The following is a 20183-nucleotide window of genomic DNA, read 5'->3' as shown; positions in this document are numbered from 1 at the left end:
AGCTCAATTGCAAACTGCCCAAGAACCCCACAACCAGGATTCAATGCTTTGGAAAAAAGTTTGGAGTCTTAGTGTGCCAAACAAAGTTAAAAACTTGGTTTGGCGTGCTTGCCAAAATGCAATGCCAACCAAAGCAAACTTAGTGCGAAGAACCATTATTGAGGATCCACTATGCGACTGGTGCAAGCTGAGCATGAAACACCTTTGCACGCCCTATGGGAGTGTAAAGAGCTGAACACGGTGTGGGCATCATCTGGGCTAGATCATATAAGAAGACAATCAAGCTTCTTGGACTTCAAGGACCTTGTAGTTTCGCTACTGCAACAGCAAACGGAAGTGGGACTGGTAGCTGTGATAATGTGGTCTATTTGGACCAAAGGAACCGGGTTCGGCTCAGACAACCTTCCACATCACTCCAACAGATCGTTTAGCTCTCAAAGGACAGGTATAGTGAAAAATGCAGTTTTGGAAGGTGATTCATTGCTGGTGGTGAAAGCTTTGACAGATTCAGAGAGCTCCATGTCTCCCATCGGACCTTTGATCAATGATGCTAAATACTACTCCTTTTCGTTTGAAAAATTACTATACTCTCATGTAACGAGAGATTGTAATAGCATTGCTCATAGTTTGGCCAAATATGCACTTAATATTTAAGAATTTTTAGTGTGGATGGAAGAAACCCCACCACAAGTTTTTCATATACTTCAGCCTGATTTAGCCGATTTATTTCAATGAATTTATAGATTTCCTCCTCAAAAAAAAAAAAAAAAAAAAAAAAAAAAAAAAAAGATGATTCATTCTCATTAAATATTTTTATTGAAATAAAAACACATTATTCACTTTCCAATTTTTCAACTTGAACTTCACAAGGTAGCAGATAATGACAACCGCAAACTTCTTTATTAGCAAGCCAAAGAACAAATTTTGACTAGACAAAAATATTAGAAAAAGAAAAGGCCGCAACCTGAACTGCCAACGGGACACACCAACCTTAATAAACACAAGGTTTAGTTGTACAGATTAGGGTGTGCCAAGAGGTAGGCATCAACAGCTAGCCTTGATTAGTTCAGAGACCTTTCCTTTACCAGCCTGGATTTGCTCCCCCGTGAGCTGAAAGTCACCCTTTGTCTGGTACTTGCTGGTGCTCTTCAAGATGGATCCTCCTTCAGGGCTTGCCTCAATCTTGGTCTCATTAGAAATACTCTGCAGCTTGTCAGACAAAGCATCACCTTCAATCACGCTAAAGCAAAATGTACAGTGTTCAGGGTCAGTCACATCAGTCCTATGCTTTGCATTGCTCCCGAGCACCGAAGTTTTTCCCCTGAATTGGCTGCCTGCAAAATATAGACAAGATTTGTTACTTCTTTACTATCATATGCCAAGAAACTGAAGATAGAATTAAAGAAGTATCTAACGGCTAGTGTTTCAAATATAATATCATTTCTCATTAAAGAAATGGTGTCGGCTTGAGCAGGACAAGTGGCTGTGTTATTGGTCAAAGATGGTGTCTAACCTTATCTTTGACTTGTAAAATATCAGGGTTCAGTAGCAGAAAAGTCTAGTTGTTGGTGATGGTAATTGAGGTCGGTCTGGAGGTTAGAGTTTGTAGCTGATGACATGTCACTCACTTGTGTAACCGTCCCAATCTTTACGGATCTACGGTTAGGCAGTTAGAGTAATCTATCTTTGAGATTGTGTATATATATATTCACGTAAAGATGTATCTGTATGAAAATAGTTGCTATTCATTTCATTCATTCTCTCACAGCTCTCTGCACTTCCTCTCTATCTCTCAATCTCTTTTTCTTTTCTTTCTTCCGCCATTGTTGAAAAACTCTGTTTTCTCAAGTAAACTTTCATGGTATCAGAGCCAAATACCATGGCTTCCACAACTGCCTCTGCAACCAGTTCTTCTTCGACTAGCAACACCATCACTCCCATTCAATCGCCATTACTTCTTCTGTCTAACATGTCCAACCTGATGTCCATTAAACTCGACTACAGCAACTATATTCCATGGAAGCACCAATTGGTGACTATCCTTGAAGCCTACTCTTTGATTGAGCACATTGACGGCTCAATTTCACCACCATGTCCTTTTTTGCGTGATGCACAGGGCAATCCAACAACTACAGTGAATCCAGACTATCAAACATGGAGGATAAGTGACAAAGCTCTTCTTTCTTTGATTAACTCAACACTGACACCTCAGGTGTTCTCTCTGGTTGTTGGGATCACAAATGCTCAGGAGGTGTGGAACACTTTGGATCGAAGGTTCACATCAACATCGAGAGCCAATATACTGAATCTTAAGCTTGAATTACAAAACCTGAAGAAAGGTAATGAATCTGTTAATGGATTCCTACAAAAGATCAAGATAGCTAGAGATAAGCTTCTTGCAGTTGGAGTTGTCGTTGATAATGAGGAGCTGATTTGTATAGTTCTCAGAGGTTTACCTAAGGAGTTTGCACACTTTTGCTCTGCTATTCGCACCAGAAGTGATCCTATCTCCTATGAACAACTCTCCATCATGCTTCAGAGTGAGGAACAAGCTATGATGGAAGTTTCAGAATATGTTCCACATTCCCTTGCAATGTATGCTTCTAATTCTAAGCCAAATGGCAATGGAGGAAATTCACAGTCCAACATGTATCTGAACCAAAGCTTTCCAAGAGGAAGAGGAAGAAACAATTTTAACAGAGGTAGAGGTGGTGGTAGATCAAACAATTACACACCTCATCCTCAAGGCACCACAGTGGTAATTTAGGTCTCTACAACACTGGTAGTAACTTTGGTGGTAACTCAGGCTTCTATAATCCCAATTTCTCATCACAGCATCATTCACAGAATCAATCTAGTAAGCCTGATCGTCCACAATGCCAAATTTGTGGTAAGATGGGCCATACAGGCCTAGATTGTTATCACAGAATGGATTTTGCCTATCAAGGCAAGAATCCACCAACCAAGTTGGCTGCCATGGCAACAGCATCAAACACTGCAATTCTTGGCAACTCAGATCCATGGCTTACTGATTCAGGGGCTTCAGACCATATCACTGCAAATCTCAACAATCTGACAAGTCAATCTCAGTATAAAGGGCCTGATCAGATAGCAGTTGGTAATGGTCAATCTCTTCCTATTAACCATATAGGTAATTCTTCTCTTCACACCAAATTTCATCAATTTCAACTAAGAAATGTCCTACATGTGCCTAGAATTGCATCTAATCTTCTGTCTGTACACAAACTTTGCCTTCATAATAATTGCTCATGTTTTTTTGATGCACACAAATTCCTTATCCAGGATATTCCTACGGGGAGAATCCTGCTCCACCCAAGGTATCACTCATCAACTTTCTTGTCCACACACACCACAACAGAATGGTGTGGCAGAAAGGAAACACAGACACCTTGTGGAGTGTTCACTTACTCTACTTTCCCATTCCCATCTTCCGATTTCCTATTGGTCCTATGCTGTTTCTACAGCTACACACATTATAAATAGACTTTCTACTCCTATCCTAAACAATCTGTCACCTTGGGAAAAGTTATACAACTCTAAACCTGATATTAGTCACCTTAGGGTCTTTGGCTGCACATGTTTTCCCTTGCTTCGCCCTTACAACTCTCACAAACTTCAACCACACACTAAACCATGTCTGTTTCTTGGCTATCCCACACACTCCAAGGGCTATATTTGTCTTGACCCTACAACTCACAAAATATACATCACTAGACATGTTCTATTCAATGAGTCTGAATTTTTATATCCTGAGACTTCTCCTTTATCTTCTGGTTCTTGGCATTCTTCTCCTAATACTTCTACTCAGCCTCCTCTAGTCCCATCTACTCAGCCTACTCCAGATGCCACATTACTTCATTCTCACATTATTCAGTCTCAGCCCACCTCTACATCCACTCCTATACCTTCTAGTGATCCTCCATCTCCACATCCTACATTTGAGCCTGACCCTACCCCTACATCTGACCCCACACTTGCTTCCTTACCTTTAATTCCTTCCAACACTCATCCAATGGTCACTAGGTCTAAAAATGGTATTTCCAAGCCCAAAGGCTTCACTGCTATTCAGGCCCTCACTGCTAAGATTGACTACTCAGAATTGGAGCCACCAAGCTTCAAAATTGCAGTCCAATATCCTCAGTGGTGTACAGCAATGGATGAAGAGTTTGAGGCTCTTCAAAGACAGGATACTTGGATCCTTGTCCCTTCTCATCCCAGTCAGAATGTTGTGGGATGCAAGTGGGTATACAAACTTAAACGCAACAGTGATGGCTCCATCAGTCGTTACAAAGCAAGACTTGTGGCAAAGGGCTTCCATCAACAATTTGGTGTGGATTTTGATGAAACATTTAGCCCTGTCATTAAGCCTCCTACTGTGAGGATCATTTTATCCCTTGCTATTCAGTTTAATTGGCCCTTAAAGCAGCTTGATGTGCGAAATGCTTTCCTCCATGGTCATCTCAAAGAAACTGTACACATGGTCCAGCCTTCTGGTTATGTTGATCCCAGATTTCCCAACTATGTCTGTAAGCTTCAAAAATCTCTCTATGGGCTGAAACAGGCTCCCCGTGCCTGGTTTGAGAGGTTTTCTACTCACCTCCTTCACATGGGATTTGCATCTTCTCAGGCAGATTCCTCTCTGTTTATTCTTCGTTATAATGGAGTTCTTGTGTATCTCCTGGTTTACGTTGATGACATCATTCTCACTGGTAACTCTCCAGTGTTCATTCAATCTCTTATTGCCCAGTTGAGCCAAACTTTTGAGTTAAAGGATTTGGGGGATTTACACTACTTTCTGGGACTTCACATTCATCGCTCCCCACAAGGGCTTTTTATCAATCAAGCTAAATACATCACTGACCTTCTCACTAAGCATAATATGCTTACTTCTAAGCCTGCCAAAACACCTTGTGTTCCCAATGTTCGTCTTGTTCCAGATGATGGCTCTGCTCTCCCTGATCCTCATGTTTATCGTAGTCTTGTTGGCTCTCTGCACTATCTCACCTTCACCAGGCCAGATTTAAGCTTTGTTGTGCATCAGGTTTGTCAATTCATGTCCTTCCCCACAGATGTTCATCTTGTTGCCGCTAAACGCATCCTTCGTTATTTAGTTGGTACACAACATTTTGGTGTTCTTTTTAAGCCTGGTCCTTTGTCACTATCTGCCTTTTCCGATTCAGACTGGGCTGGTGACCCATATGATCGAAGATCCACTACTGGCTTTATTGTGTATCTGGGGTCCAACCCCATCACTTGGAGTGCTAAGAAACAACTAACGGTTTCCAGATCCTCCACTGAATCTGAGTACCGTGCTCTAGCTTCCACTGCTGCTGAACTTTGTTGGATTCGTCAGGTTCTTCGTGATTTGGGCATTTTTCTTGCTCTTCCTCCCAAGATCTGGTGCGATAACGTCTCTGCCTTAGCTATTGCTTCCAATCCTGTTTTTCACGCTCGCACGAAGCACATCGAGGTTGACTACCATTTCGTTCGTGAACGAGTTCTTCGCAAGGATCTTCAGATTAAATACATCTCTACATATGATCAGCTTGCAGACATTTTTACAAAGAGTCTGCCAACACATCGTTTCCAGATTCTCTATTCCAAAATCTTGTTCACTGTGGTGCCCAAGGTTTTGAGGGGGGATGAAGATAGAATTAAAGAAGTATCTAACGGCTAGTGTTTCAAATATAATATCATTTCTCATTAAAGAAATGGTGTCGGCTTGAGCAGGACAAGTGGCTGTGTTATTGGTCAAAGATGGTGTCTAACCTTATCTTTGACTTGTAAAATATCAGGGTTCAGTAGCAGAAAAGTCCAGCTGTTGGTGATGGTAATTGAGGTCGGTCTGGAGGTTAGAGTTTGTAGCTGATGACGTGTCACTCACTTGTGTAACCGTCCCAATCTTTACGGATCTACGGTTAGGCAGTTAGAGTAATCTATCTTTGAGATTGTGTATATATATATTCACGTAAAGATGTATCTGTATGAAAATAGTTGCTATTCATTTCATTCATTCTCTCACAGCTCTCTGCACTTCCTCTCTATCTCTCAATCTCTTTTTCTTTTCTTTCTTCCGCCATTGTTGAAAAACTCTGTTTTCTCAAGTAAACTTTCAGAAACAACAACAAAAACAACAACAACAAAAATCATCTAATATCTTGTTTGTAGTTTTGGACTTATTTACATCTTGCGGTCGCATATAGTAATGGTAATTTTCTTTGTATATTTCACTCAAATGTACTTCTAAATACCATCAAATTACATCTTGATATTAATATTGAAGCTGACCTTCGCCAAGGGTAATCTTCTTGATGGTTCCAGGTCCTCCATCTCCTTCAATTATTTCAGTGGACTTAATGGCCTGTGGTAGAACCTTTGGGATGAGGTTATTGTCATTATCAAGGATAAAGGCCTTGAAAAACCTAGCTGGGGGTATAACTGAGGTTCCCTGCGATTCATGAGTGATGACACCCATGATGACTTAAAAGAATTTTGTGGTGATCAAAGGAAAAATGTGAACTATAAGGAGCGTTTTGATGAGCTTTGAAGATGTGAGTTGTGAGAGATGTGAGTATACGTATTAAAGGAGTAGGAGAAGGCTCAAGGTTATCTGGCATGAAAGCTCGAATAATATTTATAGACAATGGAAGCACGTTTAGAAATGGTTCCAAATGCTATCAAAACCATGTGAAATTTTTGTTTTTATTTCACATGAGTCTATTATTACAATTATTTATTTTTATTACCTATCAATCACAACGGATTGCATCAACAGTTGTTAAAAAATTGTGAAAATTTCAACATTTCTAGATTTTTCTTAGGTCTGGTTTGGAGAAAAACTAGTTGTATCATGGGTCTTGTGATAGTAGCACCTGGAATACGAAAGGACTTGGCATTTTTTAACGGTTAAAAAATTTTTTAAAAAAATTCACCTTTCAAATCTTTTTTTCCTAGGTGAATTTTTAATTTTTTTTTTTTTTTTGACCTTTTCGTGTGTTTCTCTGGTTTTAGGTTCGATGTGTTCTTGGAATGGTTAGGGAAGGTGGGAGGGGATTTGGAATGGTTAGGCAACTTAGGCCGCTTTGAATTTCTTTTCAAAATCTTGAATTCAAGTTTCATAGACACAATCAAATTCATCACCAATCTCCACAGGGTCTTTTACAAAAATTAAACATAAAATTTTACAATTGCTTATGTTTTGTCAAAGATTTGAATTGGATAATAAATTTAACGATCCGCAACAAAACGTATTAATAAGAATCAATCTTTCTTTGTCAGTTCAGATCTAATGTTTGAGAGTGGATTTTAAATTTAATTTTTCTTCGAAGAAAAAAGTTTGAATAGCGTGATGAGAGAGAGAGAGAGAGAGAGAGAGAGAGAATAAATGATTATGATGAGAGAGCAAAAGGGGTGAGGTATGGTGAATTTGATTGTGGATTAATTCTGTATAAGTATAATTGGCGTAGGATGAGATTATTTTAATTGTTAATTCCATGCTATTGTGGAGTAATTCGTGATAAAAGGGGGAACTGATTTACGTCTCTAGCATTTTTGAGTTTGGGATCTGAGTTTGGCGAAGCTTTGTTTGGAAGCTAAGAAAATCGGACTGGATTTGAATTAAAATTTTATGTTTAATCTTTTACAAAAATTAAACATAAAATTTTACAATTGCTTATGTTTTGTCAAAGATTTGAATTGGATAATAAATTTAACGATCCGCAACAAAACGTATTAATAAGAATCAATCTTTCTTTGTCAGTTCAGATCTAATGTTTGAGAGTGGATTTTAAATTTAATTTTTCTTCGAAGAAAAAAGTTTGAATAGCGTGATGAGAGAGAGAGAGAGAGAGAGAGAGAGAATAAATGATTATGATGAGAGAGCAAAAGGGGTGAGGTATGGTGAATTTGATTGTGGATTAATTCTGTATAAGTATAATTGGCGTAGGATGAGATTATTTTAATTGTTAATTCCATGCTATTGTGGAGTAATTCGTGATAAAAGGGGGAACTGATTTACGTCTCTAGCATTTTTGAGTTTGGGATCTGAGTTTGGCGAAGCTTTGTTTGGAAGCTAAGAAAATCGGACTGGATTTGAATCATTTTTTGTTTTTGTCTTTAATTTTTTATTTAGATGTTGACTTGACATTTCTTAACTGTGAATTGATTTTTTAATATTATTTTATTTGCTGTGTAGGTGGGAAATGTGCCAGCTATACATGCTGTGTGACACGTAAGTATTTTTTGTTAGTGAGTTAATGGATCAAATTAATTTAAAGTTGAAAATAACATGGACTAAATTTACTGTTATTAAAATGTAAAGACCAAATTAATTGTGACCCAAAAATGTAGGGACCAAAACAGTGTTTTATCTTAGAATTATTTCCTCTATCTATATTGATTATATGGTATAGTATAGCCAGTGTTTAATATCAAAAATGGTTACCGGGAATAACATAAACTTGATGTTATGCTCAAACTTAAATTGATGATCTATGTACCAATTCAACACTACAGTGTCATTAATATCATTGTCTTAGAGGATGAAGGTCAGATGTACCATATGACCAACAGTCATTGTGGGAATCTTGCTAAGTGATTTTTCTGAGTTTTGATTCCTTAATCTTTTTTATACAAGCTTTGGATATTTGACATGGTGGTAACGTATGATTAATATGTATAATTATTATAGGGAGTGATCCATAAGCTTCATAAAAATTAAAGAGAGAGTGATCTATAAGTTGGTAGGTTTATATCATTAATGCCATTGTCTTGGAGAAACAAGGTTAGATGTACCATGTGACCGACAGAGTCATTGTGCCATGTTTAATTTGCCAATTGAATTTTCTTTTTCTTTCTTTTACTCCTTTCCTCCATCTTTCATATATCAACTTTAGATAGTTTGACATGGTTGTAATGCATACTTAATATGTATAATTATGACAAAGTTTAATAATTTGTATAAAATGAAAATTATGGCATATTGTCAGTTACCTATATCCAACTTCATTAATTCAATAATCTCTCTTTCTTTGTTTTTTAGGCATATGCCTCATTTTGAATAAATTAGAGACAACAAAATTATGTGTGACATTTCAATAGCTTCTCTGTGTATTTCACGGGTTTGAGTCTAGTTCCTTACAATGCCCATGACTTCCTTTGTACAAAAGAAGAAGTTGCTATTAATGTATTTATTTTAATGAATGATATACGAAAGTAGGACGTTGCTATTAATTTATATATATATATATATATATTTAATAAATGGTATATGACTTCTGTAGGGGTGATAGGCCCAGTAGTATATATATGTCTATGTATATATTGGGCCGGAGGCCTAATTTGAGGACATAAAGTAGTCCGAGAATGGGTAAACACTGTTATGGGAGTCTATGTTAATGAGTGGAGATGTGAGGTTTGGTCAAAAGAGTCCAAGAAGGTAGTTTGAGGATGAATGCATCCTTGGCTAAACAAAGCTGAGGTCCAAAGATGTGGTCTGCCGTCTAGGGCAACATTCCAAGAGGTTTTGTTGATAAGGACAAGCATCCTAGAAGCACAGAATAGAGGAAAGCCATATAATATCTAAGAGAAAGCTGCTACTATTGTATTGAATGCTTTGTAGCTAACTCTCTGACCGCATTAATGAGGAAGTAATACCTGAACAGTTATTTTCAGCCTTACAGCTGCTCCCCAAAGACTTTAGGAAGGTGCTGATGAGACAATGATCAATACTAGCAATCTAATCTACATGTGGAGGGTAGAGACGAAAGAAGGAAGATAGTATAAAATAGAAAGAAGACCTTAAGGGAAAGAGATCAGAGAATTAAGAGGAAAAACACTGTAAGAACAAGAATTAGACTTGTAACTAAATCCAAAAGAATTATATACAAGAACTGATTTTCTCGGATTGAGACGAGGACGTTTTTCTTTGAATTAAAATATTTTATCTGTGCTTTCTTGTCATCTGGGCCAACTATAGTTGTTGCGTGATTCATTAGAACCTAGTTTTCAAACTCATTCTCTATAAATTCATTGTATTGGGCTTTTTGGACCTAATTCTTTCAGTCCTTTGGGCTGAGGAACCAAATCTTGCCCTTACAACTTCCTCTATAAAACGCAAGAAGTTACAATTATAAAATATAAAATTTTTTCTTAAAAACAAACTAACTATTAAAAACACACACACACACACACACACACACTTAATTACATTATTTCATCAAAGTTAAACACATTACTTATATAGCATTATGCCCCCCTTGCCAAACTAAATAGGGAAATCCCCCTCATTTAAAACTCGATTATTGATAAATCGAGTTAAAAAAAAAAAAAAAAAAAAATTTCTTAGGGCCTATAGTGATGTTTTAAGTAGCCTATAATAATGTTTTAAGGACCTATAGTGGCATTTTTTAACTCGACTTCAATAAAAGTTATAGGTAAAAAAAGGCCAATATAGGTCGATTTCATTGCCTATAACTCGATTTCATTGAAATTGAGTTAAAAAACGTCACTATAGGTCCTTAAAGCGTCACTATAGGCTCTTTAAAAACGTCACTATAAGGCCTAACTCGATTTATTAAAAATCGAGTTTTAAAAGAGGAGCATTTCCCTAATTAGTGTGGAAAGGGGGGCATAATGCTATATAATTTGCCTGAAAAGGGCATAAGGCATTTTTGTCCAATGGAGTAGTGCTTTAAGCAATGGAAAATAAACCATATTTATTTTAATAAAATGCATAGCATAATATTTGTAGTCTAGTAGTGTGTATTGACATATTGTCCATGACTTCCTCTACCTAATTACGTATACTCTAGCTTTCAGCTTTTATTATGATTATTATTATTATTATTATTTTAACTCAATTATCATCTACTCATTAAAAACCAAGCAATACCCAAAAATATCGGGTTGGGTAGGGTTGGGTTCCCATTACCCAATGGATTTTGCCATCCAATAATAATAATATTGTTGATAAATAGAGCTGACGATATACATAAACATAGTGCATTACTATCTTGCTACTTGATTTATCAATAAAAAGAGGCCAAGGCATTCTACTTGGTCGACTAAGAACATGTCAAGACCCCTACTAAGGTTGAGTGGGTTACAAAGTATAATTATTATCATTCATTATGATACAAGGCTGAATATGGGGGCACGTGAAGGCTGAATAGGGAGGCACGTGACTGAAGTTTGGTCTTGAGGTGCACTGAGGGGTGCGTGACTTGCTGCTGTGATTGGCAAGAGTTGCTGATGTAGTTAGACAGTTACACAGTTACCATATACCGTTAGTTGCTCATTTACCATTAATCATTGATTAGTGCATTGTAATCAAGCATTAGGGAATTAGTTACTATAAATGATTAAGTATATAAAGAGACTGAACGGTATTGTTTGAGATATATGAAATAAGTCATTTCCTTTGGTTTTCTATACTCTGTTTCCCCTTTCTCATTATTCCCCTTTTCTCTCTATCTTTTAGAGGCTGACTGTCCTCGAATTCAGTTAATCACTATCAGGATCCTATCAATTGGTATCAGAGCAGGCTTATCCTGCGATTACAAGGGTTGCCATGGCTAAAACTCGATCTACTGCAATTCTCAACGAAACCCTAGCTTCATTAAAAGCTATTACTGATCACCACAACAAGGAAATCCAAGAAATTCACACAATTACTAGCATCCATACTCGTACCTTGAATGAAATGAGTCAACAATTGGCTACGATTTTACAGAAGTTGAATGCGGTGGAAGGGAATTCGCACAATCTTGGAGATCGCAACTATCAACAATCTGTTTCAAGATTTTCCAGACCCGTGAGATTGGATTTTCCCAGATTTTGTGGTGAGGAACCAACTTCTTGGATCTACAAAGCTAATCAATACTTCAAGTATTATAGGATTCCTGAATCAGAGAAATTGATGATGGCCTCTTTTCATATGGACGGAGAAGCCTTGGTTTGGTTTCAAAAAGGAGAAGATGCTGGTGTAATTAGTACACGGGAGGCCTTGGTTCAAGCAATGTTAATCAGGTTTGGGTCTACAGCCTATGATGATCCAATGGAAGCTTTAACTAGGTTGAGACAAACTACAATTGTGGCTTCATACAAAGGTGAATTTGAAGCTTTGGCTAATCGGATTAAGGGTCTGTCTCTGCAACATAAACTAAGTTGCTTCTTGAGTGGGTTAAAGGATGAGGTGAGGTTACCTGTTCGAATGTTGAATCCTCCCTCTCTCATTGCAGCATTTGGATTGGCTAAAATCCAAGAAGAATACTTATTGGGTTGTAAGAGAAGTTATAAAGGAACCCATGATCAAGCTAGACCTTCACTACTTGGTGTGCCTAGACCTTCATTGCTGGGGGCTGCCCTAGTTGACAACAGGACCACCAAGATCCCTGTTAAGAAGATCACTACTGCTCAAATGGAAGAAAGGAAGAAGAGAGGGCTTTGTTATAATTGTGATGAAAAGTGGGCACCTGGGCATAAGTGCAAGCAAGCTACTTTGTTTTTATTAGAAGGGGTGGAAGTGACTTCAGATTCTAGCTGCAATGATCTGGTTGTGGAGTTGGTCAATGGGGGTTGCATGGAGAGAAGACAAGATGAGGAGGCAGAACCAGAAATCACCTTATATGCCTTAGTTGGCAGTCCTAACCCAGGAACAATGAGAGTCAATGGTAAGGTTAATTCTGTCTCATTAGTAATCTTGGTAGATTCTGGTAGCACCCATAATTTCATTGATGCAGCTGTAATTTCTGTCCTTCATATTCATGTGGATAAATCCCAAATTCTGGAGGTTAAGGTTGCTAATGGTGATGTTATTAAGACCCAAGGCTTGTGCAAGGATGTTCCTGTGTGTTTACAAGGGAAGGTTTTCTTAGTTCAATTACATGTGCTACCTTTAGGAGGTTGTGATTTGGTTTTTGGCACTCAGTGGCTCAGCACTTTAGGGATTATTAATTGGGATTTCAAGAATCTTTCAATGGGGTTCATCCATGGAGGTAGACAGGTGCTGTTACAGGGCCTTAATACTTCAAGGGGTTTTGAGGTGCAAAATGAGGATCAGTTCTTCAAAGAACCTACCAGGAGGGGTTTAATTTTACAAATTACCACTGGTAGTACAACTGAAAGGCAGTCTTCTCTTTCTCCTGAAGTCACAGCTTTGTTGCAGGAGTTTAAAGGTGTATTTACTACTCCAATGGGCCTACCACCCGTGAGAGGTCATGAACACCAAATCAACCTTAAGGAAGACACTCAACCTATTTGTCAAAGACCATACAGGTATCCCTATTACCAGAAAAATGAAATTGAGAAAATTGTGAAGGATTTGTTGGAAGTAGGATTTATTCAGAATAGTCAAAGTCCTTTTGCATCACCTGTTTTGTTGGTTAGAAAATCTGATGGCTCATGGCGTATGTGTATAGATTATAGAGCATTAAACCAAGCCACTATTAAAGATAAATACCCTATCCCTATTATAGATGAACTTTTAGATGAATTACATAGAGCCTGCATTTTTTCTAAGCTAGACTTGAGGTCTGGATACCACCAAATCAGGATGAGGAAGGAAGATATTCCAAAAACAGCTTTTAGAACTCATGAAGGACACTATGAATTCCTTGTCATGCCCTTTAGGTTGACAAATGCCCCTTCCACCTTTCAATCCTTAATGAACCAAGTTTTCAAGCCTTTCCTTAGGAGGTTTATATTGGTTTTCTTTGATGATATTCTGGTTTATAGCAGAAACATGCCTGACCATATTGAACATCTCAGAATTGTTTTAGGAGTGTTGGCTGCAAACCAATTGTATGCTAAGATGTCTAAGTGTATGTTTGCTTGCTTGGAGGTGGAATACTTAGGTCATATCATTTCTGGGGAAGGTGTAAAAACTGACCCCAAGAAAATCTTAGCTATGCAAGAATGGCCTGTGCCTAAGAAAGTGAAGTCATTGAGAGGGTTTCTAGGCCTAACTGGTTATTACAGAAAATTTGCCAAGGGTTATGGTCATATTGCAGCTCCATTGACTGCCCTTTCGAGGAAGAATTCTTTTTCTTGGGGTGCTGAAGCTGAAGTAGCCTTTAATCAGTTGAAATTAGCTATATCTAGCCCACCTATTTTGGCCGTACTTGATTTTACTAAGATTTTCACAGTCGAGTGTGATGCTTCTGGCAGTGGCATTGGTGCTGTTTTAATGCAGGAGCACTAACCCATTGCCTTTCACAGTCAAGTCCTTAAGGGCAGTGCTCTAGCAATGTCTATTTATGAAAAGGAATTTCTTGCCTTAATTTCTACAGTAAAGAAATGGAGGCCTTATCTTGTGGGGAGACCTTTTATCATCAAAACAGATCAACAAAGTCTCAAGTATTTGCTGCATCAGAGGATTGGTACTCCACTTCAACAGAAATGACTGTCCAAATTGTTGGGATATGCATTTGTGGTTGAATATAAGAAGGGTTCTGAGAATGTAGTAGCAGATGGTTTGTCTAGATGAGGAGAGGGGTTTGAGCATGAGGTTCACAACTGTCAAAATGTACTTGAAGGTACTGCTATTTTAAATTTGATGGGTGCTGATCAAACTGATGAAGGGTTGGACAAGGCTGTTGCTGCATTACCTTCTTTATCTGGTACCTTATATATAATTTCATTTCCTACTCCAACCTGGGTGGCTGAGCTGAAGGCAAATTATGAGACAGATTCAACCATTCAAGCTATCTTGTCTACATTTAAGGAGAGTGGTAATCCACCTAAAGGTTTTTCTTTAGTGGATGGGTTGTTGTTCTTTAAAGGCAAGATCCATTTGGGTTCTAATAGTTCTTTAAATTCATCCATTTTGCACCATGTTCACAATGGGCCCTTGGGTGGTCATTCAGGATATGTGAAGACCTTACACAGGGTTAAACAAGATTTTTATTGGCCCGGTATGAAGAAGGACTTAAAGCAATATATCAAGGAGTGTGATGTGTGTCAAAGGGTTAAGCATGAGAATTGTAAGCCAGCTGGTTTACTCCAACCTCTACCTATTCCTTCCAAGCCATGGTTATCTGTGAGTATGGATTTCATTGAGGGATTGCCTAAATCTCAATTGAAGTCTGTAATACTTATGGTGGTGGATAGGTTGACTAAGTATGTTCACTTCATTGCTTTATCCCACCATTACACTGCATCCAAGGTTGCTTCTGTTTACATGCAATTTGTGTTTAAACTTCATGGTATGCCTGCTTCTGTAGTAAGTGACAGGGATCCCATCTTTACTTCTCGTTTTTGGAAGGAAATAATGAAGATTCAAGGGGTAGACTTAGCTATGTCATCAGCTTACCATCCCCAAACAAAGGGCCAAACTGAAGTGGTCAATAGAAGCCTAGAGCAGTATTTGAGAGCCTTTGCAGCATCTAAACCTATTGCTTGGGTAGAGTGGCTGCCCTTGGCTGAGTTCTGGTTTAACACCAACTTCCATTCCTCAACCAAAATGACTCCCTTTGAAGCATTATATGGATATTAGATTACATTCCTAGCACCACCTTGGTAGAAGCTGTGGATGATCATTTGCAAAGTAGGCAGCAGGTCATATCCTTACTTAAACAAAACTTATTACTGGCTCAAGAGAGAATGAAGATTCAAGCTGATAAGCATCGGGTAGAGAGGAGTTTTTCAGAAGGTGATTGGGTTTATTTGAGATTGCAACCTCACAGGTAGAGGTCTTTGAAGCCTACTACTCTTGGTAAGCTTTCTCCAAAGTTTTATGGGCCCTTCCAAGTGGTGCACAAGGTTGGGGAAGTAGCTTACAAGCTGGCCTTACCAGCTGAGTCCTTAATTCACCCTGTTTTCCATGTCTCCTATCTTAAGGCTAAGATAGGACAGCATATCACTCCTATTTCTCAATTGCCCTCTGTCTCACCTGAAGGTATTCCTGTGCTTGAACCTGAGGCAGTCTTGAAGAGCAGGTCAATTCAGCTGAGAAGCAGGACCATCACTCAGGTTTTAATCAAATGGCAAGGCTGTACTACTGATGATGCTACTTGGGAAGATTTATATCAGCTCCAGCAGAAATTTCCTCACCTTGTGGGCAAGGTGCTTTAAGGGGGGAAGTATTGATACAAGGCTGCATATGGAGGCACGTGAAGGCTGAATAGGGAGGCACGTGACTGAAGTTTGGTCTTGAGGTGCACTGAGGGGTGCGTGACTTGCTGCTGTGATTGGCAAGAGTTGCTGATGTAGTTAGACAGTTACACAGTTACCATATACTGTTAGTTGCTCATTTATCGTTAATCATTGATTAGTGCATTGTAATCAAGCATTAGGGAATTAGTTACTACAAATGATTCAGTATATAAAGAGACTGAACGGTATTGTTTGAGATATATGAAATAAGTCATTTCCTTTGGTTTTCTATACTCTGTTTCCCCTTTCTCATTATTCCCCTTTTCTCTCTATCTTTTGGAGGCTGACTGTTCCTCGAATTCAGTTAATCATTATCAGGATCCTATCACATTATTTCATTTACAAAATTGAAGGGATTTTTTTGGGTACTATTTTGTCAAGTATAATTGATGGTATTTTGCCTCTTTCTTTTTTGGTTAAGTGATAAGACCATTGGCTTATGATATTCAACATTAACAGTATGTTTTGAACCTCAAATTTGTGAAGGTGAACATGATGATACACATGATTTCACAACTAAAAAAATCATGTCAATTTGGAACTCTTTTGATGTAAACATGTGTAGTTTCTCCCTTTGCGATAATTAGAGTTCTAGAATCACATCATTGATAGGAACATTTCATGGTTGAGTGCATGTTGCATTAGATTTTAAGGAGTAGTGGAGAAATTGATCAGTTGCATTGCTTTTTCCTTTACTCTACAGGGACTTTTCTTCTCTTTGGGATAGGGATGAAACCTGGCAATATTTGTAGAAGCCAGCAGTTTCATATTTTGAACTTTAATACAAGGTTTTTTTTTGGGGAGGAAAAACTTTAATAAAAGTTGATCTAAAGTCCTGGCATATTATAAGAAAATGCTGATCCCTCCCAATCTGTTAGTAACTTATTTGTACCACCATGACTTGACCTTCCAAATATTTGAGTACTTATTTTAGTGATCAATAGTGTGGAAATCATTATTAACGGATACTTCTTGGGCCAACAAGTTTCATATCTAATAGCTTGGAAATCATGATTTATGTATTATTATTTTGAGCTGCAAAGCAGACCTCTGCTCCTAAATGTCAAAGATGTTTAAATTGTTCAAAACTTGAAAATTAAATTTTTTGTTTGGATTTCCCAAGAGAAATAAATGCACTCAAAAAAAATTTTTTTGAGGAAAAAATACACTCACAATTTGTAAGCAATACAATGATTCATTCTCATTATGTATATTTATTGAAAAAATTACACATTATTCACTTCCCAATTTTTCAACTTGAGAACTTCATAAGGTAGCATATAATGACCACCACAAACTTCTTAATTAGCCAGCCAAAGAACAAATTTTGACTAGACACAAATAGAAAAAGAAAAGGCCGCAACCTGAACTGCCAATGGGACACACGAACATAAATAAACACAAGGTTTAGTTGTAGAGATCAGGATGTGCCACGAGGTAGGCCTCGACAGCCTTGAAAAGCATAGAGGCCCTTTCTTTACCAGCCTGGAATTGCTCCTCCGAGAGCTGAAAGTCACCCTTTGTCTGGTACGTGCTGGTCCTCTTCACGATGGATCCTCCATCAGGGTTTGCCACAATCTTGGTCTCAGTAGAAATACTCTCTAGCTTGTCAGACAAACCATCACCTTCAATCACACTATAGCAACATGTAAAGTGTTCAGGGTCCATCACATCAATCCTGTGCTTTGCATATTTATATTTGCTGCCTGCAAAAAATATAGACAAGATTTGTTACTTCTTTACTATCATGTCAAGAAACCCAAAAAAAAAAAAAAAAATCTAATATCTTGTTTGTAGTTTTGGACTCGTTTACATCTTCTGGTTACATATATTAATTTTCTTTGTATATTTCACTCAAATTTACTTTTAAATACCATCTTGTATCTCAGATATTAATATTGAAGCTGACCTTCGCCAAAGGTAATCTTCCTGATGGTTCCAGGTCCTCCATTTCCTTCAATTATTTCAATGGACTTAATGGCCTGTGGTACAGCCTTTGGGATGAGGTTGTCACCATCAAGGAAAAAGGCCTTGAAAAGCCTGGCTGGGGGGATAACTGAAGTTCCCTGAGATTCATGAGTGATGACACCCATGATGACTTCAAAGAGTTTTGAAAGTAAACAAAGAAAAATGTGAACTATAAGGAGCGTTTTGATGAGCTTTGAAGATGTCAGTACTAATGGAGTAGAGGGTAGCTTTTATAGAGTGAGGAGGAGGCTCAAGGTTACCTGCAGTGGCGGAGTCAGGATTTCAATTCAGAGGGGCAATATTTAAAGACTATTTTTACAAAGGCAAAAACAAAAACAATTGTATGAGAATTCGTTTAGAACTTGATTTGGACTCATTATTATACTCAGGATTTTCCATAATTTCAATTAAGTACAAATATATATTTCATATCAAAACAAAAATAACCAATTTATAGTTACAAACAATTAAAGTAAGAGATTAATCTAATTACATAAAATTTAGATATCTAATTTGATTCCTAAAAATTTAGATACCTAATGTTGTATACACGTCTATTGCTTTGATTGCTTTTAAATAATATCTACAATTCAATTTTTTTTGTTCTTTATTCTTCAAAGTATTTAAATTTGGGTTTGTAGTAGAAACCTAGACCTAGAGTTTAAAATTGAAATGTCTGAGAGAGGGAGGAGAGAGAAGATAGTGGAGGTTAGGGTCTGAAACTAAAGTACAAGGACATTAGTTAGTTTTTTTTTTTTTTTAATAATTATTTTGTATAAAATATTAAAATATAAGACCTACCATCAATTGAAAATTTATGAAATAAAAAAGAAAAGAAAGTTGGGATAAACGTTCCAAGAATGGTAGTGACATGCTTGAATCTGGGACTTGATAAAAGTTTCTTTTTAAAACCAAAATGATGTAGTATGTTTTAACAGTGTTTTTAGCTTTTCTTTTTCGGTAACAGAGCTATTTTAGGGACTGCATTATGTTTTTTTCTTTATATCAGAGGGGGCAAACAGGTTAAGCATTTAATAGAGTGTTTGCTCACTTCTGCAGGATGTTACTATGAACTTATTTTGGGTGGAGTCAGAGGGGGCAAGTGCCCCCCTCGACCCCCCCTGACTCCGCCCCTGGTTACCTGGCATGAAAGTTTCAATAATAATTTATATATATAGTCAAAACCATGTGAAATTTTAGTATTTATTTCGCATGAGTCTATTATTAACATTGTTTATCTTTATTACGTATCAATGACAGCGGATCACGTCAACGGTTATAAAAAACTTGTGAATTTTTTATTATTATTATTATTTTTTTAATTTCTAAATTTATTTTTGGTGTAGTTTGGAGAAAAACTAGTTGTACCATAAGTCTTGTGATAATCGTGGAGGAGTTATCAATGGAGCACCTGGAATACGAAAGCATAGGTGGTCTTACGATTGAAGACAGGATTCATTGACCATGTCATCAATCTAAAATTCTAAATAGGTAAATATTGGTGTTTGCTCATACATTAGTGAAGGACCAAGGTCCAAGAGTGTTTCAAGCAGAATTATCTATTCTCTATGCACACGGCACACCTTGTGAAAAATATGGATGTTAAAAAAATGTAGATATTTGATGTACAAATTTTATACTAATGATGTATAAGAGGAGTGTGGATTGTGAAGGTAATAGTTTTTCTTCACAGGATCCTAGTTTGCCAAAGCAATGAACTCATTTAGAGCCAAGTATTGTATTGATAATAAAATACTAATTTGACACATCACATTTGTCAAATCTGTATTTTATTGAAATCAATTTGAAAATGACAACAATATGCGTCACAAAAACCCATAAGAATATTTTTATAATATTTTTTTCATAATTCATTTAAAGTAATACTATGTTTCATAATATATATAAATTTTTTTAGAATTACACTTTACGGTCTTAAACTATACTCTAAATTACACTTTGCATTTTACACTTTTTGAATGTATACATTTTGCACTATAAACTATGACATTTGTTATACTTTGTACCCTAACGTTAAATTT

At 37.2% G+C, this 20183-nt stretch overlaps 3 protein-coding genes across 3 annotated transcripts; 1 reads left to right on the top strand and 2 right to left on the bottom strand.

Moving 5' to 3' along the window:
* Window positions 1-1044: 1044 nt before the first annotated feature.
* LOC112018937 (major strawberry allergen Fra a 1.06) lies at window positions 1045-6904 on the bottom strand. Its single transcript, XM_024051473.2, has 2 exons — window positions 6310-6904; window positions 1045-1334 (listed from the first exon to the last, which is right to left on the bottom strand). The coding sequence occupies exons 1-2, from the start codon at window positions 6494-6496 to the stop codon at window positions 1045-1047; spliced, it is 477 nt and encodes a 158-aa protein (XP_023907241.2). The 5' UTR covers window positions 6497-6904.
* A 4686-nt stretch (window positions 6905-11590) lies between these two features.
* Window positions 11591-14221, top strand: LOC112018933 (uncharacterized). The gene has a single exon (XM_024051469.2). It carries the CDS (start codon window positions 11591-11593, stop codon window positions 14219-14221), a length of 2631 nt encoding a protein of 876 aa, XP_023907237.2.
* A 3141-nt stretch (window positions 14222-17362) lies between these two features.
* Window positions 17363-18367, bottom strand: LOC112018936 (major allergen Pru av 1). Its single transcript, XM_024051472.2, has 2 exons — window positions 18083-18367; window positions 17363-17879 (listed from the first exon to the last, which is right to left on the bottom strand). Exons 1-2 carry the CDS (start codon window positions 18264-18266, stop codon window positions 17581-17583), a joined length of 483 nt encoding a protein of 160 aa, XP_023907240.2. The 5' UTR covers window positions 18267-18367; the 3' UTR covers window positions 17363-17580.
* Window positions 18368-20183: the final 1816 nt, after the last annotated feature.

This window comes from Quercus suber, unplaced genomic scaffold, assembly GCF_002906115.3.
Source record: "Quercus suber isolate HL8 unplaced genomic scaffold, Cork oak 2.0 scaffold_300, whole genome shotgun sequence".
In the NCBI taxonomy this organism is placed as follows: Eukaryota; Viridiplantae; Streptophyta; class Magnoliopsida; order Fagales; family Fagaceae; genus Quercus; species Quercus suber.
Note: the sequence above shows the minus strand (reverse complement) of the source record. Positions and strands in the feature narration are given on the sequence as shown.